Source organism: Myodes glareolus, chromosome 3 (assembly GCF_982192425.1).
Source record: "Myodes glareolus chromosome 3, mMyoGla1.1, whole genome shotgun sequence".
In the NCBI taxonomy this organism is placed as follows: domain Eukaryota; kingdom Metazoa; phylum Chordata; class Mammalia; order Rodentia; family Cricetidae; genus Myodes; species Myodes glareolus.
The window spans coordinates 22,301,204-22,325,962 of record NC_142028.1 but is presented as its reverse complement, the minus strand read 5'-3'; the positions used below and the strand labels follow the sequence as shown (position 1 = coordinate 22,325,962).

Genomic DNA, 24,759 nt, shown 5'->3' with positions numbered 1-24,759 from the left:
CTCTTCTCTCTTCATGCTGTCTGCAGATCTGGATTTAGAAGTCTCAGATTCCCTAAAACCATGTCTACATGCATGCCACCATGCTTCCCACCATGAGGACAATGGACTAGACATCTGAAATTGTAAGCAGAGTCCAGTTAAATGCTATCCTTTATAAGAGATCCCATGGTCATGGTGTCTCTTTATGGCATTAGAATACTAAGACATAAGGATATTAAATCTGCGACAGCTCACTTCTCTATGGCCACAATTCATCCCCATTCCATTTCCTGCCTCTTTCCTGAGACTCTTAGAGTCTGGCTGTAGGCTGGTAACTGCAGTCTCCCCTATCTTGAGTAGGCAGAGGTTCAGGACTGGGTAAGTGTGCATTTCATTGAGTGAACACTTATTCTTACCATCATGTTTCTTTCCTCCTTCTGACTTCAGGCTGTCTTTGATTGTAAGAAAATATTTTTCTATCACAGGAAGGCGGTCATTAAACTTGGAAGCCCCTGCTGCTTTAGTCAAAGCCTATCATCAAGTACTGACAGGGGAGTTGTAAAAGAGTAAGAGCATATCAAAGGCTTAGGAGGGGAAATGGTGGCACTTCCCCATTCTTCAAAAAGATGGTTACCAGGGATCAGAGTGTGGGGTTCAAAGCTGATTGAAATAAGAGTTCATCCTTTATGATGTCTGGGTATGCACAGTGTTTAATAACTGCCTAAAGGTAAGAAATGTAGGAACTGACCTTTGTACAACAAATGTGAGTGGCTCTGTTTCCTCAGGAAGGAGTGTTTCCAGAAAGGCCTCTTAGCAATGCAGATGTCACCTGGAGATTGTTACCAAGTCCAGTCAATATGGTCTGCATGTGAACAAAGTTCCTGGGTGATGGGACATAAATCTTCCCAATCCAATGCAACACAGTCTCTGGCAAAGGTTTTACATAGGGAGGATCTTTATGGGGTGACATAGTGGGAGAAAAAGAGATTTGAATCTTGGTGCTTCCCCCAAAGTGTTTGTTATTTATTCTTGACAACACATTTAAAGATGTTTGTACAGATAAATGAAGTGTAATTTTTTGTTTCTGTTCCCTAGCTCCAGAATTCAGATTTGCTTTGAAGTTTATAGGATCACTGAGTTTGCCATCAGTCATGTAGAGGAAAAGTTAAAGAAAGACACCCTCTCATCACAGTTGACTGAAGCTTGGTGCGGGAGAATTATCTGTATTCTGTCAATCATATTTTAATAAAACGCTGACTGGCCAGGCAGGCAGTATAGGTGGGAAAGCCAGACAGGAAGTAGGGGTGGAGCAAAGAGACTGGGAGTCTTCTGGAAGCAGAAGCTCCCTCAGCCACTCCTGTGCAGACCACCGAAGAGGCAGCATGTAACTTGCCCAGCTGAGAAAAATACGGAGCCATGTGCTAACGTAGATAAGGATAATGGGGTAACATAAGTTATAAGAGTTAACAAGAAGCCTGACCTAATGAGCCAATCAGTTTATAATCTTATGGAGTCCTGTGTGTAATTTCTCTTTCAGATTTGCCAGCTGTTGGGGTACCGGGCGGGACGGAAACCCCAACAAGCCGGCCCTCATGCTACAAATGGCGCCAACGTGTGGACAACTCTATCCACATAAAGCCTGAGACAGCTTGGCAAGTAATTCTAGAACAAAATGACAGCATTGTGTATGGTTTCTTGGTAGCAACAATTTCTTGGGTCTGCTCTGCTTGCTAGAGGCAAGCAAGCACTCTCATCTAAGAGAGGCTTCCTGACTCAGCTTTAGCTGCAAAAGCCTGCAGCTCATTAAGAGTTCCTGCCACTAAACACTTAAATGGTGTTGGTGAAAAGCTGAATGCATGCTTTTCGGTTTTCAGCCGTACCAGGAAAAAAGCTGTGCTGTTTTAAAATGCCGGCTTTCTGGGCTGTCCTGCCAAGGCAATCTCTGACTCTTTCAGGCAGGCAGTCCTGCTTTGTAATTCTGTTTCCTCCAGGAACAAAACGTTATCTGCTGAGAGGTGATGTGTTCAGAAGTGGTAAGGTGTGGTTAATGAGTCATAGGGACAGTGGGTTGCACTTGGAAAGTGCTTATTAGGAAACACAGAAATCAAAGCTTTGTCTCCCTCTCCAGGGTTTCAGGTTTCATCCCTCCTACTTAGTCAGGAAAGATTCTTTCTTTCAGTTCAGAGATGCCTACTGTAGAGGCTGAAGAGACTTCCATTGGAATGCTAAAAACAGAAATATCTACCCCAGACCACCTACCAAAGGGAGACATGGGTATGTATTTGATGCAATTTGAAACAATTTTAAAAGGCAGAGAGGAGCTTCACTGGGGCCTCAAAGAGGATCTGAATCTCTTGCCTGTTAAGCCTGCCCTGGCTGGTCTCTGTAGAAGTGGAAATGCTTCCAGGCCTCTCATACTTTTGTTATTCTATCGAGTGTATAGTATTTAAATAGGCAAGACAAATAGAATTGATGAGTTAATTTTAAGAGCCTGAGGCATAGTCTTTCTTTGATTGTTTTTTGAGAGATTGGATTGAAAGACTCCCGTGGGGCGTCTTCCCTCGGGAGAGGCCCCTGCGCCCCAAAGATCAGTCGAAAACACGCAGCCGGATGCAAGCAGCAAGAGGTTTATTGAGGATACATGGATACCCGGGGCGACCAAGTCTCTCGGGGACTTGCGCGCCCCCCGGTTGGGGGTGAGAGGTTTTTATAGGAGAGCAGAAGTGCGGGTACAGAAGCAAAAAAGCATGGTTACGGGGATTCATTTCATTGGTCAGTTCAAATAAGGCTAAGCTGAGTGGCACATTCTTGACCTTTTACCTAAATACCAAGAAGGGGGTTGTCCAGACCCACCTGGATACCAAGGAGGGGGCTGTGCTACCTGTTTTTCTTATCTCTTCCTGCCTTCTTAGCTGATCCTGACTCACATCCTGTCACAGGACAAAAGGCTCCCTTCCCCTCCCTTACAGCAAGGGGCCTGAATTGTCTATTTCTAAGGCCCTGCATTTCAGCATAAAGGGTGGTATATATAATTTTTTTCCTTTACAGGATTATTTGTTGTTGATGTTGTTTGCTTTTTCATTTGTTATTTGTTTGTTTTGTTCTTGATTTGGTGTGTGTTTGTGTGTGTGTGTGTGTGTGTGTGTGTGTGTGTGTGTGTGTGTATCTTTCTAGTCCTCTCTTGAGCTCATTATTTGCACTCTGGTGAGTTACAGGAAGTTGCTGTAAACCATACTCTTTATGTCTCAGAGGGAAAAAAATTCAAACACCATAGCTTTCAAATCAATACTATCATATGATAGTCAACACTATCATAGGTGTAAAGGAAGGGGTGAATTAAAAACTAGCCTGTCTCTAGCATAGGATATCACACATCAGACAGTAGGGAGGGCTCTCTCACAGCTGTCACTGCTTCTATTTCTTTCTTCGTGGAGCCCCTTGGGATTTAGCAACAAATGTGATATCAACCTAGGGCCCAGTTTGCTAATCAAACTATGAACTTTCCCCAGTTGGGCTTCTATATATGTACGTACATTTTATTTTTCATCCTTTAGCTTTTTTTCTTCAATCTTCAAGATCTTTTTAATAAGGTCAATCTGTTCGAATTAATAACTTCTTTTCAAAAAACCTTTGGTGGATTCCCAGGGCTTCTACAGCCAGATTTCTGCTGATGACTCTAACATTATCTCTTTTAATTGCAAAAATAACCCTGTTGAAACAGACAAGATTGTGAAAGGAGAGAGGGCCTGCTTTTGGTCCTGGCCGCCCGGCTAGCATACATCCAAAATAACCATACAGAAATTGTATTAATTAAATTATTGTTTGGTCCATTATCTTTTTCCTCTTATTGGCTAACTCTCACATCTCAATTTAACGTATTTCTATTAATCTGTATCATTACGTGGCAGTGTCAAAATTGGGAGTTGGGAGCAGGGGGTAGAAGGAAGGGGAGAAGGGGAAGGTTGAGGAGAACTTGAGGGAATGGGACAGTCAAGATCAAGAAAGGACAGATATGAGAGCAAGGAAAGAGAAATCTTGATTGAGGGAAACCATTATGAGGTTAGCAAGAAAACTGGCTCTAGAAAAATTCCCAGGAACCCACAAAGATGACTCCAACTAAGACCCTCAGCAATAGAGGAGAGAGTGCCTGAACTGGCCTTGCCCTATATTCAGACTGATGATTATCTTAAATATCACCATAGAACCTTTGTCCAACAACAGATGGAAACAAAGGCAGAGAACCACATTGGAGCACTGAACTGAGCTCCTAAGGTCCAGTTGAAGAGTAGAAGGGGTGAGAATATGAGCATAGAGGCCAAGATCCTGAGGGGTTCACCCACTGAGACAGTATGCCTGAGCTAATGGGAGCTCACCAGCTCCAACTAGACTGGAATTGAAGGAGCATGGGATCAAACTAATCCCTCTTAATATGGATGACAGTTGGCGCTGACTGAGGGCCTACTGACAGTGGCACTGGGATTTATCTCTACTGCATGTACTAGCTTTTGGGGATCTATTTTCTTTGAATATGTACCTTGTTCAACCTAGGTGCAGTAAGGAGGGTCTTGGACTTTCCACAGGACAGGGTACCTTGCCTTCTCTTAGGGGGGAGGGGTGATAGGGTGTGTGGAGGGAGTGAGAGGAAGGGAGGGAGTGGAAATTTAGATTGGTATTTTTTAAAATAATAAAATAATAATAATGAATAACCCTGTTAACATAATTTCTAATTTGCCTTTGTTTCCCCAGGTCTTCTTAACTAAAAACCAGGGCTAAGGGTGTTATAATAAATATATATTTGTGTTTGTGTGAGAAAGAATAGGGAAAAGGAAGTAGAGAGAAAGGATTAGAGTTTGTGTAGAAGTTAGAGGCTGATTAGGGAGGGATCCTCCTTTTCTACATTATTTCTACCACTGTTCTGTGTACTCCAGGCTCCCTGGCCCAGGTGCTTCTGGGTGATTCTCCTGTCTCCACCTCCCATCTCTCTGCAGGAGTGTCTATAGACATGGTCTTCTGAATCTGGCATTTTCTATGAGTTCTGTAGACTAAACTCAAATTGTGAGAGTTACACAGCTAGAGCTTTTACCCTGAACCATTTTCTCAGTCCAGCTGAAACAAAAGTCAGTTTGATTGATTTTCTTTCTATTGTAGCATGATGACCTCCAAATGTACCTGGTCACTACCATCTAATAGAGCTTCCTTTTATCATAGAGTGAAATCACACAGCAGTTGAACTAAATCCTCTGCCTGACATGGATATCTTCAATTATCATCACATTTTTACTATGAATCAAAATTAAGTAAGAATTTTACATCATAGCACAGTTAAGAAACACATTCATAGACACATAAATACATACACAAATGAAACTTTACAATGTGTGAAATAATTTTCAGCCAGCAATGCTTATACTGATTCTGCCCAGCGAAATTCATTTCATGACATACTATGGTGCAACTCTTTTGCTCCAACTTTTAAAGTATAGCTTAAGAATTTCTGTGTAGGGGCTGGAGAAATGACTTAAGGTATACATGTGCTTACTACTCTTACAGAGAACCCACATTGAAGTTCCAGCACCCACAAGGCATCTCACAAACATCTGTAATTCCAGCTCCAAGGAATCTAATGCCCTACTTTGAACTCTGTGAGCTCCTTCATGCATATGGTACACCTACATACACTCAAGTAAACATACATATACATTTTGAAAAATAGTCTATGAAAGTGTATACATGTGAAAAAAGAATGAGTAAAAGAAAATCTATGCATTCCAGACTCAAATTTAAAAATATTTTATTTCTAAACCTGAGAGTTTAACCTATCTCTTATTCTTTAAAACTCAGTTTTAAGTACACACACACACACACACACACATTATAAATTGTTGATATCTACTTGTACATGAAATGTTTCAACCAATTTTGAAATTATCTTTTCAGTCTATTCTGAACCTATCAAATATTTATAAACTAAATCAAAATTACAAAATTTAATTTTGAGTAAAATGGATGAGAATTGAATATTTAAATTAGATAATTTAATACTTACACATCAGGATTTAAAATAGAGCCATTTGTCCACTTCTAGATCTTATCTTCTGGTACATTATTTAGTTCAATAAAAAATAATTGTTCTTTTCCCTTTAAGAGTACTGCATGAATCTCCAGTCAAAGATTGGAGAGACTTAATCTACAATGTGTTGATTCACAACTTATTTACTAATCTTCTAAAACACTATTATTTCTGTTCAAAGTCCTTCCTAACTCTACATCAGTATAACTCTCTCTACTTCATAAAATTGCTTTATTTACATTTGTATTTTTGATCCATTCGTCCCACTATATTCAATTACTAATTGATTATTACTATTAGTCTCTAGAATAGCAGCCTAAAATCCAAGTCTCCACTCCCTCGGCCTAGATAATTAGTTAGAGTCTAATGATGTCAGCATAACTAAAGGAAAGTGTTATGTTCTATTCTGCCCTGTTCCTGTTACACTCCAATCACTTCCTCACAATAGCTGCATCTTTAGCCCATACTAAAACAAGTTAATGATGTTATTTGTCAAGGAATCATGACAAAGGATTCCTACTATGTTTTACATCTATTTAATTGACTTAAGTCAAAGTAACTGAGGATAAAATATCAGCAAACCAGATTAAAGGAAGGACAAGTGTGAGACAGGATGTATGAAACAGAAAAGCACAGAACACATAGATTCAAACAGTTCTGAGGTTGCACATAACTTGATTGACAAGTCAATCTGTGCGTGTTGCTGATACTCTCAGATTGCTCACAGTTACACCTGAGCTTGCTCAACTTCAATCACACCCACCCCAAGAGAAGGTTTCTCAGGCATGTAATAAACTAAATCTGGAGGGCTTTTACTTTTCTTCATTTTTGTTATATTTTGTCACAATTGTAACTTTTATTTTTCTACAGTTCTATATGCACATATGCATGTCATAGCTCATAAAAATTAAGAGCAGGGAGAAATTGTGCAATATCTGCAGTAGACAAGAGATGTTGTCCTGAAACATTTAATATCATTGACTTTCCCCTAGGTTCAAGGTGGCCAAGTGCTATGAAGAGGACTTATGGTTATTGGGGAAATTATGAAATAACATTTTGTTGAATTCTAGGAAGACTTTAATTTCTTTCTTTATTTTTTACTTGACTCAGGGGTGATTCAACAGCTCACTGTTCAATTTCCATGAGCTTTTAGGCTTTCTGAGAGTACTATTGTTATTACATTATAACTTTAATCCATGGTGATTTGATAAAACACAGGGGTTACTTTAATTTTTTTTATCTATGGAGGTCTGTTTTGTTACCAAAAATGTGATCAGTTTTAAAGAAGGTTCCATGAGATGCTGAGAAGAAGGTATTTTCTTTTGTGTTTAAGTGGAATGTTCTATAGATGCCTGTTAAGTCCATTTGATTCATGACATTTATTAGTTCTGCTATTTCTCTGTTAAGTTTCTATGTGTTTGACCTGTCCATTGGTGAGACTAAAGTGTTGAAGTCAACTATTATTAGTGTGTTGGCTTGGATGTGTGACTTAAGTTTTAGTAATGTTTCTTTTACATATGTGGCTACCCTTATATTAGGATAGCTACACCAGCTTGTTTCTTAGGTCCATTTGGTTGGAAAACCTTTTTCCAACCCCTTACTCTGGGGTAGTGTCTATCATTGAGGTTGACATGTGTTTCTTTTTTCTTTTTTCTTTTTTTGCAGATGAATCTTGTTTTTATTTTTTAATTTTTTTCTTTTTTTAAATTAATTTATTAATTTGTTTATAAGTTGATAAAGATGGCCTAACTTAAGAACAGTGGCCTCTCTAAAAACAAGAAAAAAGGCTGACTTTACAAAATGTGAGGGAGCAAAAGTCCTTGTACTCATGCCAAAGCATCTTTAAAGATTCTCTTTGTAAAACAGTTTTATGCTGTTCTTTTCTATTTTATGATCTGATGATGTATGTCTTTGCCAAGTTCTTTGTTTGTAAAAATATAAAAGCCTCACACTGAAAAAGTAAAAATGCAGCAGCATTCTCAAATACATTGAGGGTGGTCTGTCTGTCATTTTCATTCGCCATATTCTGAATCTCCTGTCCCTTCGTCCTGTTCCCCCACGGTCTGAGTGGCTCACCTGAGCCGATCCATGGCATTTCCCAGTGTGTTTTATCTCTGTTTTGTATTCTTTGTTTTTAGTTAGTTTGTTGGTTTTCTATATAGGATTTCTCTGTGTAGCCCTGGCTTTCCTGGAGCTCACTGTGTCAACCAGGCTGACTCAAACTCAGAGATGCTCCTGCTCTGCCTCCCAAGTACTGAGATTAAAGGAATGTGCCGCCAATGTCTATTGACTCCTTTTATTCGGAATGATTTGAAATAAAAATAAGAAAAAAACTCACACAATCATATATTATAAGATAAATTTTATATATTAATTTTCTAAGTTTTACTAAAATATCTGATAGATATTTTGATACACTTTCACCCATTCCAAAAAAATGAAATCAACTAATGCACTTTAACACACTAGATGTCTAAAAAGATAAATAGCATGATCACATTAATAGATGTAGACTAGGAACAGAGGAAATGACTTCAACTTGATAAAGAACATGCATGAAACACCAACGGCAACACCATCCCCATGGTGTGGAATACAAAGCTTTCCTATTTAGATCCAGAAATGGAAAAAGATTTCAGCAACTTCATGACAGGAACATACAGCAGGATGATGTATTAGTTACCCATCTCATTGCTGAGATAAAATGCCTGACGGAAACAATTCAGGAAGGAAAGATTAATTAGGGTTTTAAACCACCATGATAGGGCAGAGTGTACTCCCTTATGCCATAGGTCTGTCATTTACACTGGTCTCTTGCTGCAACTGAGACACATTGTGCATGAGGCATAGGCTGCCAAAGGCATAATGGTCACATGGATCTCTTATTATGCGTATATTTGCATGTAAAGGACATATTTTCTAAGATATTGAACAACAGCATAGTAAATATATGAGGCTATGATGTGTTTATGGGAATTATGAAGCGTGTGTTCTCTATATAATGTGTGTAGTATATGCTATGCTTTCCTCAGCTGTGCATAACTGAAACAGCTGCACTGAGGGTTTGTTTGAATCAGTTAACCTCTCTGTCTCACCGCTTTCAGAAAGCCTTATAGAAATTCCAGATCAAAGAGGACTAGGTCTCCTGACTCCTGTGAGTGGTGGGATTTGAACCCTCCTCCAAGAACAATGCTACTTCTCTACCAACAAATCCAAACTGGTTTGAGACTTAAAGACCACAGACAAAGTTCAATGGCAGGCCTCCTTTGATGGAAGGGTTTTGGGCTCCCTCCTACTCCGGCTACTCCCCTTCATCTCTCCTTGAGTGTTTACTGAAGTCTTATGCTGCCAATATCACATAGCAGGGATAATGCGTAACCCAGAGGCCATATATCTTTTTCCTTAAAGTTGACGCAGCTCATATCTGTAGGCTAGCTCTCAGTTTACAGAGTTTTGGCCTTGTAAATAGAGCTATGGGTTGTAAAGCAGAGTCACCCACTGTTAGTGGTTAATTCTTAAGCTGCTGAGAAAGCTGCTGACAGTCTTCTCTCATTCTCCTGGGCTTACAACTTTACATTTCTTTATTTCTACATTCCTATTTCTGGAATTTACATTTTTATATTTTTATTCCTGGAGCCTTCATTAACTTCAACTTGATATGCCAGGTATTGTTAATATTCATTGGAGGCCTAGCTTTTTTCTGAATATAAAAGGGAGGACTGGATTTGGAGGGAGGGCATAGGGGAGCGATGGGAGGAGAGAAGCGTGGGGAAACTGTGATTGGAATAGTAAATAAATAAATTTCTGAAAAAAAGAAAGAAAGAAAGAAAGAAAGAAAGAAAGAAAGAAAGAAAGAAGGGAGGGAGGGAGGGAGGGAGGGAGAGAGGGAGGGAGGGAAGAAAGAAAGAAAGGAAGGAAGGAAGGAAGGAAGGAAGGAAGGAAGAAAGAAAGAAAGAAAGAAAGAAAGAGAGAAAGAGAGAAAGAGAGAAAGAGAGAAAGAAAGAAAGAAAGATAACTTGCCCTGACAAGAAAACAGTAACATAACACCTGCTGGCATCATTCAGCCTTGACTGTAAAGAACACATCTTATGATAAAACATTCCTCTCCAGAAGTTCCTGGGGACATGGTCTCCTCTTCCACAGAGAACTTCTGTCCTTCACTATTCTGATTAAAGAATAGTCTGCTTCAATCCTGATCTAACATATATGCCACCATGCTCATTGTTAAATATATATATATATTTTTTCATATATATGATAATATATAATATATAAGTACATATATATGTAATTACATATAAATTATTGGTTTATTTACTTGTTTATTAGTTTATTTGTTTATTTGATACCTACCATCATGCCTGGCAAAGAGGAAGCTGGAGAGGCAAGCATGGGTGCTGAGAACTGAATCCCAGTCCTTCCTGTTGTGAACCTTAGCCTTTAGCTGCAGGGCCATCTCTCCAGCTTGCACTTCATTTCAGTGTTTTTCATAAAAGCAGTTGGTTTCAGTGACATACACTCTAGAGAAAGAACAAAGATGAGTGTTGCCCTTACCTACAGAGGACAATAAAGCCTTCCTTTTAATGAAATATCGAACATGATTCCAGGATAGGCCAATGTGTGCTGATAGGGGAGTTCAGCCAATCACATTCTGTCCATGGGGCATGTTGCCCTAAGGCAAAATTTTACTTATAAACCTGGCTTCCCCACCCTCTCTTTGGTTCCCTGCTCTCCTGGTGTTCGTGGGATCTCTGATCACATAGGTTTTTCCCTTTTTCCCAATTATTAAAAGCTAAATCTTTTTTGTATTAAGTTGGCCTGGTTAATTATCGATCGATCATGCCACTTCACTGTGCTAGGTACTTCATGATTTCATTTTCTTTTTATTTTTTTCCTATTTTCTGCTCTGATTACAGAAAATAGGCAGGAACTGGCTGGGCCATCCTAATGACCATTCAAAGCAGGGCACTGCAGTCTAACTTCTGACTCTTACCTTTTGGAATTTCAAAAAGAAGAAAACAAAATCAAAACCAATCCTTTAATGTTGCACCCAGGCTGAACCATTCCTTTTCTTCTTTAAAAGGGTATTAAGACCTGACTAGAGATCCAGAGTTTTTACTTTTTCAAAGAAATGCCTTACTTATACTTTCTTTTCTCTTTTGCCGCAAGCTTTGCAGAGAAACGAAACTGAAAGAGCTCAAAAATTCCTTGGGTGGATGAAGTAACTGGTCTATTTCAAATCCTGAGGTGACCTCAAAATAAAACCAACCAATAACACCTTAGACCCTCAGAACTCTAGGACTCTGGCTGAGTGGGGAATTTGGGGGGAGTTGGGCAGCAATGGTGTAAGGTGGGAGGGTGATAACTAAAATATTCAAGGAGCTTCTTCCTTTCTCTCTTCCTCCCTCCCTCTTCTTTCTTTTTCTCTTTCTTCCCCCTTTCTTTCTTAAAAATTTATGTGCATGTGTGCACGGTAACAGATCCTCTGGGACTGGTGTTATAGGCAGTTATGAGCTACCCAGTGTGGGTTCTGGGGACAGAGCTCAGGCAAATCTCCTAACTGCTCAGTCATCATCTCTCCAGCCCAGGAAGTCCTAGTTCTGAAAAAGTCATTTGTACTCAGAAGTTGAAGAATTTCTAATAAATTCTAAAGACATGACCCTCAACTGTAGCCTGGGCTTGGATGCCATCATGGCACTAGGTATCATATTTAGGTCTGGATGTCCCTTAAGCTGCAGCATGGCCCTCAGAACCCGTTTCTATTCATCTTAATCCTGCCAAGTTGCTTTTTGTATGTCCAACTCCCTCTGTTGTATCTCACTGGCATCTCCTTTCTTACTCCTAGAGTTCCTCTCTCCCCAGAAATTCTACCTATCCTCTCCTAATGGTCATTCAGATTTTTATTAAATCAATCTGGTGTCTTAGGCAGGTGAGGTAAAACATAGATATATTTTCATGTAGTATAAACAAATACCCTGCATTATACCTGGACATCAGAAAATCTGGGCAACACTCATCTCCAACTACATTAACAGTTGAGTGCCCCAAATACCTGAATTTGGAAGCCCTCTGACTGCATTTATATTAACTCATATTTTATAGTATACTTATTTATATATGTTATATTACTACTATACTAATTATGTGCTATTGTTATATATTTCATATAATCAATATATTAAGTTTGTAGTGTTTTTAAACATTTATTTTTACTATTTTCATTGGTGTGAGGGTGTCAGATCCTCTGGAACTGGAGTTGCAGACAAGTGTGAGCTTCCAGGTAGGTGCTGGGATATGAACACGGATCCTCTGGAAAAGCAGCCAAGGATCTTAACAAATGAGCTTTCTCTCCAGTCCCTATGTTTGTAGTATTTTCTTGACTTAACCTTGGCTGGCCTGGAGCTCCCTCTGTTGACCAGGTTAGCCTTGGACTCATAGAGATCCACCTGTCATAGCCTCTCCAATTCTGGAATCAGAGTCATACGCTACCATATCATTCACCCAAATATTTTATTTCACTATTTTAAAAAGTTTCAGAGATATTTACAGTTTTCCTTGGTATATGCTTCTAAATGATAAAAACAGTTAAATTTGTTTTTCTTGAGGATGCTGACATTCTGTTGCTACAGTTCTGAAGCATCTGCATTCTAAATCCAAACTCTTCAAGTCTGCAATTTCAGTTCTGGAGCAATCAGATGCCCTTTTCTGACCTCTAGAAGCACCTGTACTCATAAGATGTAGACCGACAGACAGGCACAGTCGCATATATATAATTCAATATAATACAAAAAAAGTTTTAGAAAAACTCCAACTCTGCTTCATAAAGTATCTAGTCCTGAAATTCTTTTTAGCATCAAAGTAATGAACCTAGGTTTGGCCTGAGTCAAAGTTCCCTGAAAAATTGTGCAATTCTTAACCTGTGAGTTGTGACCTCTTTGGGGGAGTCGAACAACTATTTCACAGGGATCAAATATCAGATATCCTGCATTTCAATATTGATATTCTGATTTATACCAATAGCATACAGTAGCAACGAAATAAATTTATGATGGGGGTCACCACATCATAAGGAACTGTATTAAAAGGGGTGCAGCATTAAGCATGTTGAGAACCACTCATCTGGAGGCATTTCTTGGACTGGTGAGGGTGGCAGTGGGATGTGTCTTTTCTAACCCCACAACAACCACCAAACTATGTATGACACAGTCCGAATCACTCATAATTGGCTCCAGAATAAATGATCTCCTTTTCCTGGAGAGATGAAAAATTTGTTTACTGACTGTGGACACTGTGTTCTCCAGCTCTCTCCATTCTGACTCTGTCTCCCAGAGATTCAATCTTTAAATCTTTAGCACACAAATCCTCTGATCTGGCTCTGGTGCCCCCTTCTTAAGTGATGTTCTCAAAACTGAGTTGTAGCAACATGGGCTAAACTCTCCAGAGGATCATTGCCTTTTTGCTGGTAGTCAAGGCAGGAAAGGGTTGATAATTGCCAATTGGAAGGGTACTGTCGTAATACACAGGCTGAGTGCAGAGAGGAACCGCCCACAAACACAAAAGATATTTCTTCCCTCTCAACGGCTTTAGTTTCTATCTGAGATGAGTGCTTCAGAGCCCGCAGAGGCTTTTGTGAGCATGCTCGGTACCACAGACAGCCTGCATAAAGTTAAGATGGGTATGTATTTAATGCATATGTGAATGGAACTACAAGAGCAGAGAGGTGTTTTACAAGGGACAGCAATGGAAAGGGAGTGCAGGGAAACTGAAACTCGCGTCTTTAAGTCTGTCACAGTGAGGTTCTGCAGAACCAGAGAATTCAGATAGGAGCCTAGTTACCTAAGAGGCTGTTATATTAGTTATTCTATTGTGGCATATAATACTTAACTAGTTATCACACAAGATAAATGAACAGTGACTTGCCATACAAAAACCTGAACCATGATTTTTTTTTTTCTTTTTGTTCTTAGCTTGCTAGTCCACTCTTTTCCTAGGGATCTGGTAAATTACACTCTGGTGAATCACACCAAGTTCCTGTGGGACATGCTTGCTCTACAAGTCCCATGGCAAAGGCAAATTCAAACAACAGCAGTTTGTTTGCAGTGTGTAGTGGCAGGAGGTGCCTGGGAAGCTGGGGATTTTGTTTCACAGAAGGATGTAAAGATGAGGCAGTAGGTCTGGGGTCCAGACTGACCCCATCCAGGACCAAATCCTATGCATTTTGAGCTGCTAGTGAATTATGGGAAAAGAATATAAAGGGTTTTCTACTTCAGTCTTCAGGAAGAAAGCAAAATTGTGTTTCTTGCATTTTGAAAATGGCCATGCTTCACTATACTCTGCTGTTTTATCTGCTTTTTTCCTTCTTCCCTGTTCCTGCACCTTATTTTTTTTTCATTTATGGAAAGAATATTGGATTTTGAGAAAACAAGACTGGTATTTACCAAAATACAAAATTCATGACAAATGTTATTGCTTATAACTTAAACCAAGTATTCTCCTAACTGAAATGTCCTATTATTAAAATAATTGTTAACTATTTATACTGTTTCTGCTTCTGGTTCCTGCTTATCTATTAATTCTTTGAGAAAGTTTCATGCTATACTCCAACTTGGCCAATAGTTCCTGCTTCTTTTACCCAGCAGCATTGACTTTTGAAACCAAATATCCAAAGGGAACACATCTCTTGTGAAAGCAGATTCCCTGTCCAAAGGGTGGATGTTGTGTAACTGGAGGCATTCTGCAACTTCACTCTTCTGAAACCATATATGAGTCTGTGAGTGAAGTGGGCTCTTGTGTTTTGTTTTTTGATTTAATATTTTGTTTTGTTTTGCTTTATTTCTTTTTTTTTCAAGACAAGGTTTCTTGGTGTAGCTCTGACTGCCCTGAAACTCACTCTGTAGACCAGGTTGGCTTCAAACTCAGAGATCTTCCTCCCTGCCTCTGCCTCCCCAGTACTGGGATTAAAGGCTTGAGCCACCATCACTAGGTGTACATTTCTGAGTTTTGAAAACTTATGGCCATATTGTCTCCTTCACAGTGAAATACAAATCTATAACTTCACCCAAATTCCTCTGAGGCCCATTGGAGATTTTCTTCAGACTCTCTCTTCCTCTATTCCCAAACCATGGCCATCCCTGACCGAAATTTCCTTCACAGAAGCTGTTCACGTATAAAGAGTTGACCTTAGATTTATGTTCCAAGCATCATTGATCTACAAACAGTTCTGGATTCAGAAATTTGAAAGCAGCTCAAAGTACAGCATCTGCTTTTGTTTTACAGAAGGTTAAAAAAAAGTCAGCAGGAAAACAGATAGATTAGATTAGCTCAAGCAGAAACAATTTAGTGATGATTGGAGTAGCCAAAAACAAAACAAAATAAAACCATACACATCTCTGTGATCAGATTCTCAAGATAAGTTGCATGACAGACTGTTTGTTTTGTAACTCCCTGCTCTAGAGCTGTGGAGGATCTAAGCCTGAAGGAAGACAACACAAGTATCATGGCAGGTATGGAATGCCAGCAAGAGATGGAATATGCCTCACAGAGAGAGCTGGGATATAGAGATTTTATTTAGAAGGTATTGGGAGGGTATGGAGGGAGATAGAGAGAAAGAGAGACACACACAGAGAGACACAGGGGAGGGGGAAAGAGGAGCAAAAGGAAAGAGGGAGAAAGAGAGAAAGAGCAGCCTCTTCAGAAGAACAGCAGGTAGACAGAGAGGAAAGAGGCCAAACCCATTGTCTCTCAGTGGGCAGAAGAGACAGGGAGTGGACAGAAGTGGTCACTTAAAGGGACAGGGTACTGTCTGGATTCATACTGCCAGGTGATAGGGCAGGCGAGCATAATCATGATTCTAACACCTAAGGAACACATGGACACAGTGTGAAAGATAGTCAGGCACAAGCATGTGCTCCAAGTTGTGCTTGAGAATGGCCTATCCTCAGTGCTCAGTACTGAGAAGGATATTTGGCTTGACACAAGATGTGGATTTTAAAAATATTATTTTATAGTTTTTATAAGAATCTCCAGATTTACTATCAATATTCACATGTAGATATTATTCTTTAGTGGAAACATGGGTTTTCATTTCTTTTGGGGGACTGTGTAGGTAGCAGTGCCAGGGCATATAGTAAGTATATTTTCATTTTAACATTGACTTGTTTCCAATTGTCCTTTCTCAAACCTGGTAATGCTCAACATATTTAATACATCATCTTTGTTAGCCAGTATTCCAGTATTTGGTCCATTTTTTTCTCTCTCTCTCTCTCTCTCTCTCTCTCTCTCTCTCTCTCTCTCTCTCTCTCTCACACACACACACACACACACACACACACACACACACACACACCAATGAGTTCTCAGGATAGAACTTCTTTTTGATCTATGTCATGCAAAAATTGTTTTTTGAATTCCCTTTGCAGGACTCAGAAAAGAGGGTTTTTTAATTATGCTGAAATCCAAGTGTTCCATTTTCTATAATATGGGTAAATATTTTTGGATTATAACTGAGACATTTTTATTCAAGACTAGCTCACAGAGATTTTCTTTTTCTCATTTCCTCAGATAGTTCTATAGTTCTATGTTTCATGCTTGGGTAGCATTTTATAGGTGTTAGGAAGAGAGAACATTTAGCATACGGGTACAGATTGTCTTAGACTGTAGGTGGAAGGAAGGTGCATGCAGGAAGAAGCAAGAGTAGAACAGTGTGCTCTGTGCAGTGTACACAAACATCAGTCTCCTGGGAAGATGACTTATAGCAACCTCATCTTCCTAAATATGTCAAACTCAGTTTATTATGCCATGCCCACATGATTAGCTTGTTTCTTAAGTTGTTTTATTGTTTTTTTTTTGTCTGTTCGTTAGGTTTATGAATCTAGATTTTTTCCAAAACCATTGTTACATTTCTGTTTCTGTCTTTCTGCGATTAGGTGGTGTCATCTCTGCAAAATTGGCCTCTTTTTTTTAATTCTAAATATCTCAGCTAGTCTAATTCTTTTGAATTTTCATGCAATTTGAAAGTTATCTTGTGCCGAGGAGATGGCATATGGAATAGTGGTATTTTACTTATGTTTTATAAATAAAGCTTGCCTGAAGACCAGAAGGTAAAACTAAGCCACTAGAGGCCACACAGTTTTGGGGAGACAGAGGCAGTTGGATCTCTATGAGTTCAAGCCCACCCTGGGTTACACAAGATCAGTGCAGACGCATATCCAGATGGTGGTGGCTTACACATTTAATTCAAGCACTAGAAAGGGATATAAGACTGGTTGATACAGGAACTCTTTCTTTTTTAGTCTGAGGATTTCTTAGAGGTAAGAATTCTCTAGTGAATTAGCTGCTTTGCTTTTCTGATCTTCAGGTTGAAACCCTGAAATCTGTTTCTGGGTTTTTATTAATCATGTTACAACATGGTTAAAAGCACTGACTGTCCTTGCATAGGACCCAGGTTTAGTTCCTAGTACCCTTATGCCCATTCACAATGGTCTGTAACTCCAGTTCCAAAGAATTCAACACCCTCTTCTGAACTCCTTGTGGATTAGGCATGCATATCATGCACAGACATGTAACAAATATTTTTTTGTCTCTCCAGCTACCTAATAATGACATAGAAACTTCTTATTAATTATGAAAGCTTGGCCTTAGTTTAGGCTTGTTTTTGACTAGCTCCTAGAACTTAAATCTACCCATTTAAGTTAATGCATGTTTTGCCTTGTAGTTTCTTAGCTTCCTTTTGTTCTGTATGTCAAACTTTCTCAGTGTCTCATTGGCATCTCTATTTTACCTCCTCTTCCTTCCTTTACACGGAAATCCTGCCTATCTCTCTTACATAACTATTGGCCATTCAGCTATCTTTATAAAACCAATCAGAATGTGACTTGGCAAATGTTCACAGTGTGCAATTATTCTGCAACATAGATATGAAGGCCTATCTACCATAATCATAAAGTAAAAAATAAAATTAAGAAGAAGGATAGACTTTGCTTATTTCTTTGAAATGCCCTATATCCATAAATGTGTTGGGAAGAATGCTTTCAATTCCTAACTTGCAAAGAGTTTTTGCTATTTTGGAATAATATTAATTTATTTCATACAATTTTGAAAACTTTTTAAATTGCTTCCATATTTCACCCATTAGTTATGTCAATGCATTCTATTATATTACATTTATGTGTGTTTACTAAATTATTTACTTACTAGATTTACTTACCAGGTTTTTAAAAACTGATTATTATGTACTCCAGGGTGGACTCAAACCTCTGTTGTATCCAAGGCTGGTCTTATACCGTTGAACCCCCAGCTTCTACCTTTCTAGCACTGGAAGTGCAGAAGTGTTGCATCTGAGTAAATTTATCATTTTCCCTGAAAGGTTCTTGAGATTGATTTTCTCATATTTATATTTTACAGGTAAAAAGCTCCAAGGACAATGTCTCAGAATCGTCTCCCCTGTGTCTCCTGCTTGGCTTTACTGTTGCTATGCAGTGATCATCGTCCTCACTGGAGCTGTGATTGCACTTTCTGTTGCTCTGTCACTGTCAGGTGAGGGACATCTCCAGATCCTGCAGCATTCTGTCCACATCCACACTGTCAGTTACACTTACTGAGCACTGTGAGCCAGGTTCTGTGTGAAGGGCAGGAGAGAGAACACACCGGAAATTCCTGTTCTCTGGGAAGTTAGGGTCTAGCAGGAAGATGCAGCAGAGGAACAGCACAGGCTGTGGTGTGCACAGGAGGTCAGGCTCAGCATCCCTGGGAAGAGGACAGTCAGTAACCTCTAGAGAGATGCAGGAGATACATGTCTACTTTGGGGAACTATTCAAGATAGAGCACAAGAAGAACACTATCCAAAGAAGGAACTTCAAGGAAGTGTTAGTACAGAGAAGAGGAATATGGCCAGGAAGGTACAACACCCCCCATTACCCATGGTGTTATTTAAAATGTTCAACTGTATTTTGAATACATTCAATGAAAAGATTTGAGGTGATCAATTAATAGGATTTTAGAACCACACTGTTCTAACAGAGTAGTAAAAGTCTTGTACTATTGCCCTCTATGCAGGAGACCTGTTTCCTTCTCAGTCTGTTGGCCACCAAGTTGAGAGGGTAAAGATTAAAAGGGGTCATAGTAATTTTTTTTTATACAGCCTATGTGCTGTTGGACAATGGTCTTGCACCTTGTCACTTATATTGTGTTGTTTTAATAAAACAGTGATTTGCCGGTAACCAGGCAGGAAGTAGAGGCAGGGAAATCAGGCAAGAAGTAGAGGTGGGACAACCAGAACAGGAGAATTCTGGGAAGAGGAAGAGTCAGTATACAGTCATTACAGAGGAAGCCAGACACAGAAGAATAAGATGAGAATGCCTCACTGATAAAAGGTACCAAGCCACTTAACTAACACAGACAAGAATTATGAGTTACTGTAAGATGTAATGATTAGTTAATAAGAGGCCTGAGCTAATAGGCTGACCAGTTATAATCAAGGTAGAGTTCTGTGTGTTTATTTGAGACTGAATGCCTGTGGAACCAGGCAGGACAGAAACCTTGGTCAATACCCATGAATACAGATGAACAGAGGCATCTGGGATACAGACTTGGGTGAATCAGCTCAACTTTATTTCAGAGTATAAAAAATAAATAAGATGGGGGATACTGGGAAAAACCCAAATTTGTATTAAGTGGCATGTTCCTATCACAAGGCTTGGTATGTGGCAGTAAGGTCCTTTAGCAGAGTTCCTAGCACTATTCTTAGCAAGGATCTGTATCAAGGGTCAAGTTAATGATGAATCAAGCATCTGATTTTAAAGACAGGTATCTGGTTTAGATATAGCTTTCGGATAAGGTCAGGGCTCCAGGCCCAGGGACATCATCCAGATAAGGCTAGGTAGACAGCAAGAAGTTTTGTTCGGGAAGGAGGGAGTTCCATATTGTCAAACTTATAGAGAGACAGATGCTAGGCTATGACAGACTGTGACTTCTAACCAGCCAGTAATGTTTTCCAACCTTTGAACAAGCCCTTAGTGCAACAGGTCCGCACTGTAACACTACCTTCCCAGTAGTTTTCACTGTTACATCAATTATTAGGCTGACTGCCAAAGTAGGTGTCCATACAGAGTGCTTATTGATCTATTGACACATATTATAGTGAACAATGTTAAAACACAACTAGTGATGATATTGTAGAATTTCACTTGATAGTCACCCTGTTAGACTCCCAACTCTGGGATGCTAACTCCTCAGGAGGGCTGCCCCATGAAACCGCTCACCAGTCCAGTTGATGCAAAAGCAAGAGGAATTTTATTCTCGTTTGTGCAAATGGGCTCCTCAGCCAGGCGAGGGAGAGAAGCACTGACTAGCTATTACAGGCTACTTTTAAAAGCAAAAAAAATACATATTCAGGGAGGGGTACAGTGGGTTGTTTGTCAACCACAGGGATTGGCTCATTTCAAGGGCATTTACTATGATTTGTTATGTCAAAGGTGGAAGGGACAGTTGCTGGGTCAGAAGAAGGACAGGGAAGCACCTGCAGGTTGTTGGAAAACACCTAACATTCTAGTAAACAGGTAGGGTGGGGTAATGACTAGTTCACAAAAACATGCTTTCTCTGGTTCGCAAAAACATGTTTTCTTCAACCCCATTGTCAGTGAGAAACAGAGAGATTGGGGCAGAGGCTCGAACTGGAACACCTTCAGATAAAGGACCATCTTGCTAAGGAGAGAATTTCTACAGATCAGTTAGGAATCCTCCAATCAAATTCATTCCTAACAGCTGAGCTCAGTAGGGTATGCAAATGCCTTTTATAATTTATTTTATTTTCTAAATCTTAGTAAGAAAGTCAGAAGACGTCTCAAACAAAAATACTCATGGTACTTGCCCAAGAAACTGGATTGGATTTGGGAGTAAATGTTTTTATTTTTCTGAAGACACAAGTAACTGGACATTCAGTCAGAACTTCTGCATGAAATTAAAGGCACAGCTAGCTCGATTTGACAACATGGAGGAGCTGGTAAGAAAGGATCAGGAATTGGTTTGTTGGTTTGTTCTGCTGAATATGTGTTGCTTGAGATAGGTTGGTTAAAGATAAAGCACAAGGAAGGATCCCACTGCTTGCCGGTGGAGACATGAGTAACATGTGAGTGTGTGCCATTTGTTGATGGCAGCACTCCTGAGTGGAACACTGAGACAGTCAAGCAACATTTTCTCATGTAGTGCTCATAGTCAATCTGGAAGGTCAGATATGCCACTTTACTGAGATACCTGCTGGTGATGAACAATTTTCTTCAAGCTAGCAAATGCTGCATCCTGAAGCTGACAACTGTTATTAACCAGAAACTCACACAGCCATGAGGAATATGTCATAAAACTTAGTATTTTAATGTAAATGATGTACTTAAGAATTATTACTGTTAACTGAATACACTGAGAACTGAGGGCTATTGTGGCTCCAAAGTCTGTTTCCCTCATATACAGCCTCTTGTCATCTAAAGAGGAAGCTGTGGGGTGGGGACACTCAAGGGTCATCTGAAACAAAGAGACACATATATTTGCTTTCTCTGTTTTATGACAGAATTTCCTGAGGAGATACAAAGGGACCTTTGACTACTGGATCGGCCTGCACAGAGAGTCACCACAGCACCCTTGGAGGTGGATGGACAACACAGAATATAACAGCTCGTATGTTTTCAAACCATTTTTCTTCTACTATGATCATTTGTTATGAAGTGTGTTTGTTGTGTCTATTAGAGAGGAAAGGCTGTGTCATATGAACCTCACTGTACTGCCTCGGAGGTATATTTGTCTTCTTTTTCAAAACCTTGACTTAGTGTGATTTTCCTCAAAATCTTTAGCATGATGATGGCATCTGGGTTAGCTATTGTCTGTTTCTTCACCAATTTAAATATTTTTGTTGTTGATAAATGCCATGTATGGAATGTAGACAGAACCTCAGAAGGGCAATGAGAACCCTTAAACTTCAGGAATCCACTGCAGAAAGGCAAGTCTGAGACCCAGCAGTCCATTGTGTGCACAGTTGTACCTACTCACTGAAGCAGAGGCCTTAAGAGCATTGGAAACCTCCTCTAAAGTCTTGTAACTAGAGAGAACCAAGATAATTCTTGGATGTGAGCATATTTGTTTTGAATGGAGTCATTATACCGGAATGGGAGATCACAGACCCAGTCTTGTCCATCATTAAAGTCTTTTCAGAAATTTACTAAGAAGTGGATTTCAACTGGGCATTGTTGAAACATGCCTTTAATCCCAGCCCTCGGGAGGCAGTGGCAGGTAGATCTCTGTGAGTTCGAGGACTACCTAGTCTACAAGAGCTACTTTCAGGCCAGACCTGAAAGCTACAGAAAAACCCTGTCTCGAGCACCCCCCTCAAAGAAGTGAGTTTCCGCATATGTGAAATGCTTCAAAACAGAGTTGAAAATCAACCTCAATTATGTCACCCATGGCTGTATTTCATTTGAACAGGGTAGCAAGTACAAGTCAAATGCTTTGAACAGACATTGAAGAGTCGGTTCAACATGGATGAACATCAAAGGGTCTCTGTTCAAATCAAACCCTGAGAATGTAAAAGGCAGTAGAAAGATAACTAGTGCAGATGATTCTCATGAACTCTGTCTTCCTTTGATTCATATTACAAATAAGCAGTGCAGACAGGCAAGATTACACTGAGGAGGGAATGAAGCTCTGGGCTCTACAGTTTTCCTGTTTTTGGTTTATTTTCAGGGTTCCCATCCGAGGAGTAGAAGACTATGCCTACCTGAACAACAATGGGATCAGCAGTGCCAGGATCTATGCAGACAGGAGATGGATCTGTAGCAAGCCCAACAGCTATATCCTCCAATGCCAAATTCCTTTTGCTTCTTCCTAGTCTTTGTCAAGAGGTGTTTTGTACCCTGATATCAACAGATGCTGCCCTTTTTCCCATCTTCCAACATTGTTATCAAAAGAAACTGAATATTCGATTACATCACAACTGAAAATCATCTTGGAGAATGGCACATACATGGGCTTAAAACAACACTGAGCATCTAAAATGGTGTTGGCACTCGTGCCTTAAGCCTCAGTACAATTAGTTTTAGTGAACCCCACTTCTATAATGTAAGGATTTTTGTGCAGACTGTCTTACTTATGAGAATATGGGACTACGAAAATGAGTTCTCCAAAGTGCACTTGCCCTTGGACTTTAATAATGAAAAGCATCAGGTGGCAGTGGTGACATGACCCTTTAATCCCAGGGTCTGGTAAAGTTTTTTGTTTGTTTGTTTTCAAGACAGGGTCTCTTTGTATAGCTTGGCTACCCTGGAACTCACTCTGTAGACCAAACTGGTCTTAAACTCACAACGATTTGCTTGCCTCTGCCTCCCAAGTACTGAAATCAAAGGAGTGCACCAACACTGCTGGTCATAAATTTTATTTTTGATACGGTCTTTTCACTTAACCTGAGCCCTGTGACCCTTTGCAAGAAGCTGTGATCACAGGAGTGCTCACCACACCATACATTCTGCAGTTCAGTGTTAAACTGCAAACACTTGTTAAATAATACATTGTGTTTTTGTTGTCTATACTTTGTTTTTTTTTTATTAGATGAATAAAGAATATTCCACTTTGGAATATCACTTTCTAAGTTACTTCTTCATTTAGCCCTAATAAAAAAAAATTTTCTTTGTAATCCATTACCCTTTCTGGATCCTCATTGGAAGGTAGAAAACATCCTCAGGGACTAGCAGTGTGTCCAACACAGGAGTCTTCAAAGCAGACCCATGGAATGGACCATGTTGTCACAATTATGCCTGTAAGACAGGTTAGTTTCAACTAAGTTCCTGACAAAGGAATTATATTTCTACAGCGGATATATATTTCTACAAGAAGTTCATTTTATATCATTAAACTGGTGAACTTTATCCACAAAAGAAACTGGATAGGTTTATTACCTTATCTGACCCAATAATCTTGTTCACAGTAGACTTGAAAAAATAGGTCTACTCATACCAACTCCTCAGATTCAGATGAGATAAGCCAGGAAAATGTCTTTCCAGTGTACTCATGTGACTTATAGTAAACACAAGGTAAGTTTTCTTCCATTGCTCTGTGTAAATAATTCTGAAAGGAATAGTAAGTTTTCATGAGCTTTGGCCCTTCAAAGGAATCCCCCCAAAAGCTGCCAGTGAGCTGTTCAAACCAGTTTCTTATAGACAAGGAAATTTACCACAAGTTAAATGAATAATTTTATCAGCATATAGGAAATAAATCTTTTTCTTTCTTCTTCTTTTTTGAGACAGAGTCTTACTATGTAGAGCAGGCTGGCCCTGAACTTAGAACTCTCTCTGCCTCTTCCTCCTGAGTGCTGTGTTTAAAAGAGTGTCCTACCATGTCTGGCTTAGGTTTATATGGGCTGGAGAGAAAGGTGAGTGGGTAAGAGTTTTATTGTAGAAACACAAGGAACTGAATTCAAATTCTCATCACTCACATAAAAAGCCAAGCAGGGCTCTTATCACACTTCTGTTGTTTCAGGTCTACAGGGGACAGAGCCCGGAGGATCCCTAGGGTTTATTGGACATCAGTCTAGTTCAGGGAGAGACAATGTTTCACAAAACAAATAAAGAAAAAGTAAATTATGACTATAAAAGCAAGTGGTTCAGACACATTATAGGAAGCATCCAAGTAATTTGGGATTTACACCTTCTCCTAATTCAGATTCCCCAAATTTA

At 39.5% G+C, this 24,759-nt stretch overlaps 1 protein-coding gene across 2 annotated transcripts; it reads left to right on the top strand.

The window, feature by feature from the left end:
* The first annotated feature begins 2,118 nt into the window (after nt 1-2,118).
* On the top strand, nt 2,119-23,724 carry LOC148122576 (C-type lectin domain family 2 member D11-like). Of its 2 annotated transcripts, none has more exons than XM_087904121.1 (5): nt 2,119-2,253; nt 18,452-18,583; nt 20,869-21,047; nt 21,609-21,715; nt 22,775-23,724. In XM_087904121.1, exons 1-5 carry the CDS (start codon nt 2,166-2,168, stop codon nt 22,917-22,919), a joined length of 651 nt encoding a protein of 216 aa, XP_087760247.1. In that variant the 5' UTR covers nt 2,119-2,165; the 3' UTR covers nt 22,920-23,724. The 2 variants fall into 2 exon arrangements, with proteins under 2 accessions (XP_087760247.1, XP_087760248.1); XM_087904122.1 differs by lacking the exon at nt 2,119-2,253 and adding an exon at nt 13,592-13,724.
* The last annotated feature ends 1,035 nt before the right edge of the window (nt 23,725-24,759 follow it).